The following is a 6,303-nucleotide window of genomic DNA, read 5'->3' as shown; positions in this document are numbered from 1 at the left end:
ACCCACCAATCCACTCCCCTCCCCACCACTCCTCTCCTCTCTCCTTCCTCTCCTCCCCTCCCCTTCCCTCCCCCTCCCTCTCCTTCCCACTGCTCCCCTCTCTCAGGTTCTGTAAGCATTGCTTGCTTCTCTAATTCTTTTTAGCTCTTTCTTCTTCTTAGTTAGAAACCAAAAGTTAGATATTTGACCTTACCCTTTTCCAGGAACCTCTTTAAAATTCATTGCTTTCTGGATATTGCCAGAAGCTTCTCTCCTCTCAAGGGGGCCAGGGCAGAACTGACTCAAAGTAGGAGGGGAGGCAGCCAGAAGGCCACAGTGGCTCCCTGCTTTTGAAGTCAGATTCCCGCTCTGTGGCAGACTGGTGCTGGTGCCTAGAGGGCTGAGTTAGAAGACACAATTGTTGAAAACAGCTCTGAGCAGAGAAGTTCAAATAGCATTCCGAGGTGGGAATCAAAGGGAGAAGGTCTTTGAAGGAGGCAGAGAAGGGTCTTTCCACCTCTGCCCATTGCCTTTATCCTTTATCTACCTGGCTTTCCTGGAGTCCGGCTTGCCTCTGCTCTGGCTAGAATCCAGGCTAGACATTCAGCTCCTGACCCAAGAGATTAGGAAAAAACAAACCAAAACAAAACAAAAGCAAAAAGAAAAAGCAAAGAAGTGGGGAAGAGGAGGGACATCAGGATAAAGAGGAAAGCAGTCCACCACACAAAGGCTTCCCTCCTGCTCCCAGGAGCCAACTTTCCCACGATGGGTACAGGCTCTGAGCAGAGGGGCACGTAAACCGCTTCTCGGGAAGTCAGTCATTTCCCTCTATTTGAAGCTGATCACAGCTTCGGATGTGGTCCTCCTGTGTTGATATGGCTGGAGGTTGGAAGACATGGGCCAGTGGGATGTAGGAGGAGGTGAAGATGCTTGCCTGTGGCTTTAGATGGTGTTTTGTACCCTTTGCCCTTGAAAGCCAAGTGTTTGACTTTAGGAATGAACGACAGATCTCTACCGGCACTGGGAACAATCAGAACCTGCATCTGACTTGGCCCAGGGGCTAAGTGGATGTTAGTGGAGGTAGATAGTACAGAGATGCCCGTCCCCACTGGTTAAAGCAGCCAGTGCTAGGCTTTAAAGGCAGATATTGATCCTATAGGGGACTTGGATCGAAATAGACTTTGGGTGTGACATCAGGATGTTGTGTGCCAAAGGTTGCTGAGACATTTTAGCATCAGCAAGGCCACTTTTAAAGAATTCAAGGGGCTGGAGCAAGGGCTTGGTGGGTAAAGGCAATGACTGGCTGTTCTTCCAGGGGGCCTGGGTTCAATTCCCAGCATCTGGGTATCTGCCAACAACCATCTGTAAGGTCAGCTCCAGGGGATTCGATGTTGTTTTCTGATCTCCACAGATATCAGGCACTCATATGGTACAGCCATGTGTATAGGCAAAGCATCCATACATATTAAATTTAAGAAATTAGAGAAAGCAAGATTATCTTCCTGAATCCTTAGCTTCTCTTTGTCCCCGACATCAAGGAAGCAGATGAAGAGTCTTGGTTCTTCTAAAGCCTTTCAGATACAGGAAGGACAGGACCACAGACACATCATCCCAATGAAATTGGCTCATTTCTGGAATGACAGCCATACAACATGGTAGAAAAAGGCCCGAGTGTCCAAGGAACGGCTTTGTAGGACTGTCTAGTTTCCTCTATGATCTATAAGTATATATCTATGCATATGAACTCCAGAAAATAGGCTAAGAAAACCTCACCATTTGACAAAACACTGAAGTTTCAACAACCTTTTATTAACATTTCCAGCAGGTGGCTGGCAGAAATAATTATTTTTTCATTCTTCAGACTTGTGCAAACAATCTCATGTCCAGATTCTGGGCTGGGTTCGCTCAGGCTAGCCCAGGCCACCTGTCACTGCTGAGTGGGATGCTCTGCCACAGCAGAGGTGTTCTGCACTCAGCTTGGTGCCCAGGGCTGAGGGTGGTGTTTGACCCCTTGCTGAAGAATAGAACTTTTCAATTTTCAATCTAAATATTTATATTAATATAGCATGGGGCACAGAGTAGCTGCTGAGAACTTGCCTTCTTGGGCGAGCCTCCACTAAAGTTTCGTGTATGGACCCCAAGGTTCTACGGGGCACAGTTGGCTGGGTGACATCTTCTCTGTCCCCAGCCAGTGCCCTTTGGCTTTGAGGAGCACTGGGGACAGGAAATTCAGTTATCCATTCCATAGTAGTCCCAGACTTGATGGACTTTGAGCAGGCCTCCAGAGCCTTTGTAAGCCCCATCCCTGTGTGGGCCAGGGAGATTCAGTATGGAACCCTCAGAGATGCTTAGGGAGAATGGGATAGTGGACGGGCTTTGTGGACAGGAGCGCTTACTTTTGTACCCAGCTACTTACACTTCCTGGCTGGGTAGTCTCATACAAATGGCTCACTTTTCTGTTAGACTGGCAATCCCATGTCTTCCTTATAGAGTTGTGATAAATGGTACATAAGGGTCCTGTCACACATGGGCGTGTGACAGGCTATCTCCATTTTTTGTTGTTGTTGTTGGTGGTGGTTTTTTTTAAGATTTATTTATTTATTATATGTAAGTACACTGTAGCTGATTTCAGACATACCAGAAGAGGGCATCTGATCTAATTTAAGATCTGTTGTGAGCCACTGTGTGGTTGCTGGGAATTGAACTCAGGACCTTCGGAAGAGCAGTCAGTGATCTTAACTGCTGAGCCATCTCTCTAGCCCAGTCTCCACTTTTTTAAAGTATGATTTTTGTATAAATATTCATTTTTGCTCTAAAGTAGTCCTCTCATCTCTCCCTTGGAGAGGTTTACGTTGTAGGCACACACAGTGGTTTGTGATTCACGTCCACTCACAGGGCTTGACACAGCTTACGGAAAGAGATTAAAATAAATGCGTTCTGTTTCTGCCAGGTCCTCGGTGAGCCCAGCCGGGTGTGCCTTTCTCATCCCAGGAGACCAAGCAATTGGAACTGTTTCTTATGTTGTCATTTTCCCCGTGTATATCCACTCTCAAGGCAGCTAGAGGAGAGGGAGTGGCAGGTGTGGGCATTCTTTGTAGATTCAACTTCCAGGAACTAAAAATCTTTATGTGTGTCCCTGAATAGAGTCTTGGGAAAGTCCAAATAGCTTCCCCAAGACCCAATTAAAGAGCTGGCTTTAGGCTCCCTTACCTGGGTTTTCCCAATCACCAGTGCCCTGGAAGCCACTTTGTCTTCCCGACCATGGGGTGCGAATGCAAAAAGGAAACCCCAGGCAGCTTCAGTGAGGAACACCCAGGCTGGGTGAACAACGGTGACCCCAGCTCTTGGGTGTCTCAGCTGCCTTAGCATTCACATACCGTGTCCAGGAGTCGCACAGGTGCAGCGCGCAGACACTTGCCGAGACATTCCCTGGAAGGCTTGTCAGTCATTAGGTGAAGGAAAGTTACTCAAGGATTTCTGGAAGTTGGGTTCAGTGTTATTCCCCTGTCCCTTCTGATCCCCGTGGAATGCCTAACAAAGGACAGGAATGTAAGACAGCCGCTGATGGCCGTGGAGTTTCCCGTTTTTTCATCTACAGGGCATCTAACAGTGTGGTGGTTCCCGATAGGGTGGATCCTCCGTTGGAGGCTGGCCGCTGATGCATCCCTCGGTAGTTCTTGGTGACATTAGATGCTTTGTTTCCTAGGGTCCACAAGGTTCACCGGGGCTCATAGGCCAGCCTGGAGCTAAGGGAGAGCCTGGAGAGATATTTTTTGACATGCGACTCAAAGGTGACAAAGGAGACCCGGGTTTTCCAGGACAGCCTGGCATGCCAGGAAGAGCAGGAACTCCCGGAAGAGATGGCCACCCAGGACTCCCTGGACCCAAAGGCTCCCCGGTAGGTCCATTTCCAGAGTTGGAACACGTGTTTTACAAATGGGGAGTCTGCAAAGAGTAGAGGGACCTTACAGATGGCACAAGCTTGCTTCATGGCCCCTGAGTCAGCATCCATCAATGGATGTAGGGATTAGTGGTGTAGACTTGTATCATAGACTACAGATGGCTGGGGTTGTTTGATGTCTTGAGACCGAATTGATGAGTTTTCCTATCCGTAATCCTCACAGGAACAATTCTAAAGCAAACAGTACGCTCATCATTGTTTGAAGTCTGGGATCCTAGACCTCTAGCTGTGACAACTGCTTAGGGAGAAGGATGGTGGTGTCACTTGCTAACTCTTGTGACCCTGGTGGCTCCTGATGTAGCAAAGAGTGTCCCCTGGCTAGACTCTTGTCACTAGTTTTCTGTGGACGACGCAGGATTGTTGCCTGACCGTCTTTTCTGTCTCTTGTCTCCTCAGGGTTCAATAGGATTGAAAGGAGAGCGAGGTCCCCCCGGAGGCGTTGGCTTCCCTGGTAGTCGTGGAGACATCGGCCCTCCTGGACCCCCAGGAGTTGGTCCCATTGGTCCCGTGGGTGAAAAGGGACAAGCAGGCTTTCCTGGAGGCCCCGGGTCCCCAGGTCTTCCAGGTGAGACTTCAGGGCCCGACGGGGCAACTTCGAGGTCACAGAAACAAGGGCTCAGGGGTCCAGGGTTCACAACGTTTCACTTCTCCCCAGAAGAGGGATGTGACCGGACTAGTCCTTCAGAGTTCTGTACCTCATTTCCCCATGCATCAGATGGGTCAGCTCACACACAGAGACCACAGATCAGCTAAGTCAGCCCCTCAGGTAGAAGTAGGTGAAACGTGAGGCTATTCTTTTTTTTTTTTTAAATCATTTTCTGATCCTTTTGGTGTCTGCATTCCCTAAGCAGTATAATCTTCGCTCTCTGCCAATGCTCAGGCATCTTAAGTTGCAACATCCAGCTTGCTGCTTAATCCCTATTGGCTGAGGTCCCTTTCTGACTGTCTTTTGGTAGTTTATGTGCCAAGCCCCAAGCAGAGGGCTGATAAACATTGTGAGAGCCCCTGCCCTCCTGTGCTCTCTGACAAGGTTCATTAGAAATCTGTAGCCAGCGCAACGGTTGCTTCCTATGTCATCCGTGCCCAGGTGCCTGAGCGAGGCTGGACTGGGCAGAGGGACACCCCTCTGCTGCCTTGCATAAGTGGGTACTCCATAATGTAATTCCACACTGATCCTAACAAATCTGAAGGCTCCTGAGACAATCTTGAATGGTGAGGGTAGAGGACAGAAGTGGCTTGCCACAGAGGAGGAGGTGATCCTGTGTACCGAGAAGGATTTAAACAGTTGTAAAATTGATGAAGGACTTAGGGTGGTTAAAAACAGTGTTAAGGGACCCATGAATAGAATTTCCAGCAAGAACTCGGCAGGCACAGTTACAGGGTGCCTCTGCACCCACAGCTCCGATGATGGTCTCCCTAGCCGTGACTATAGCAAAGACTTTATCAACTCCTGCCCTCATTAGGGGCATCGTCTGCTCCTGGAATGCAGTGCAAGTCCTGTTCAATGGCAGAGCCCTAGTGCGGTGCTCCGAGCGTCTCCTTTTGCCTCTCTCATCGTTAGCACAGTCAAGCAGAACTCTGTTGCTAACTATACTCTGTTAGCAGAGGACTGAAGTGTCTCTTTTACTTCTTCCCCATAAGCAGGGGGACTCCGAGGAGCTTTAGGAAGACTGCAGCGAGCCAGGGAGGGGGTGCCCCACGGTTCTGAGAGTTCCCATGGCCTCTGGGACTTGCAGAAGCCACGGAAGGGGTTAATCAGAATTGAGAGAAATCAGAAGGGGAGCGACTCCTGGTAGTTACAGACACCACAGGAAAGAAAGGTGTCGGAGGAGGTGCCGCTGGTTCTGTTGGCCAGCTGTCCACATTCTGGAGAGTTCCCTCCAGACCCTGTGAGCTTCTGGATCAGAAAGTTGACCTTTGATCTGCAGAGCGGTATTTATGTGGTGACATTAAAGACTGGACCCCATGGTTTCATGGAGAGCAGATGCATGCTGGGGTCAGATGGTTCTCACAGTCTGTGGCGAGAGGCAGGGCAGTTCTTCCTGGAGGGTTCCCTTATCTGGAATTCCCATGGTGGGCTGAGGAGTCCCTGTGTACACTTGGAAGAGCCCTGGTTCTTTCTGAACAGCAACAGGCTGGCCTCCAGTGGCTCTCTGGGGCTTAACTGGGAAGAGATGGGACCTGGAAGCAGAGTGCTCTGTGACCCTGGGACGCTAGGGACCGTGACATTGCTAGAGTGGCCGAATCCACAGCCACTCACTTACCTGCTGTGTTCTAACTAGCAGGTGTGAATCCTGGCTAGGCAGAAAGCAACCGAAAGAGAGAGAGAGAGAGAGAGAGAGAGAGAGAGAGAGAGAGAGAGA

At 49.6% G+C, this 6,303-nt stretch overlaps 1 protein-coding gene across 1 annotated transcript in view; it reads left to right on the top strand.

The window, feature by feature from the left end:
- Col4a1 (collagen type IV alpha 1 chain) overlaps nucleotides 1–6,303 on the top strand; it is a 113,618-nt gene that overhangs the window by 81,873 nt on the left and 25,442 nt on the right. The window contains exons 25-26 of the mRNA XM_021219873.1: nucleotides 3,686–3,877; nucleotides 4,337–4,505. Coding sequence (XP_021075532.1) covers nucleotides 3,686–3,877; nucleotides 4,337–4,505 — 361 coding nt within the window. The remainder of the gene's footprint in view (nucleotides 1–3,685; nucleotides 3,878–4,336; nucleotides 4,506–6,303) is intronic.

This window comes from Mus pahari, chromosome 19, assembly GCF_900095145.1.
Source record: "Mus pahari chromosome 19, PAHARI_EIJ_v1.1, whole genome shotgun sequence".
NCBI classification, from domain to species: domain Eukaryota; kingdom Metazoa; phylum Chordata; class Mammalia; order Rodentia; family Muridae; genus Mus; species Mus pahari.
This window is presented reverse-complemented; position numbering and strand designations above follow the sequence as displayed.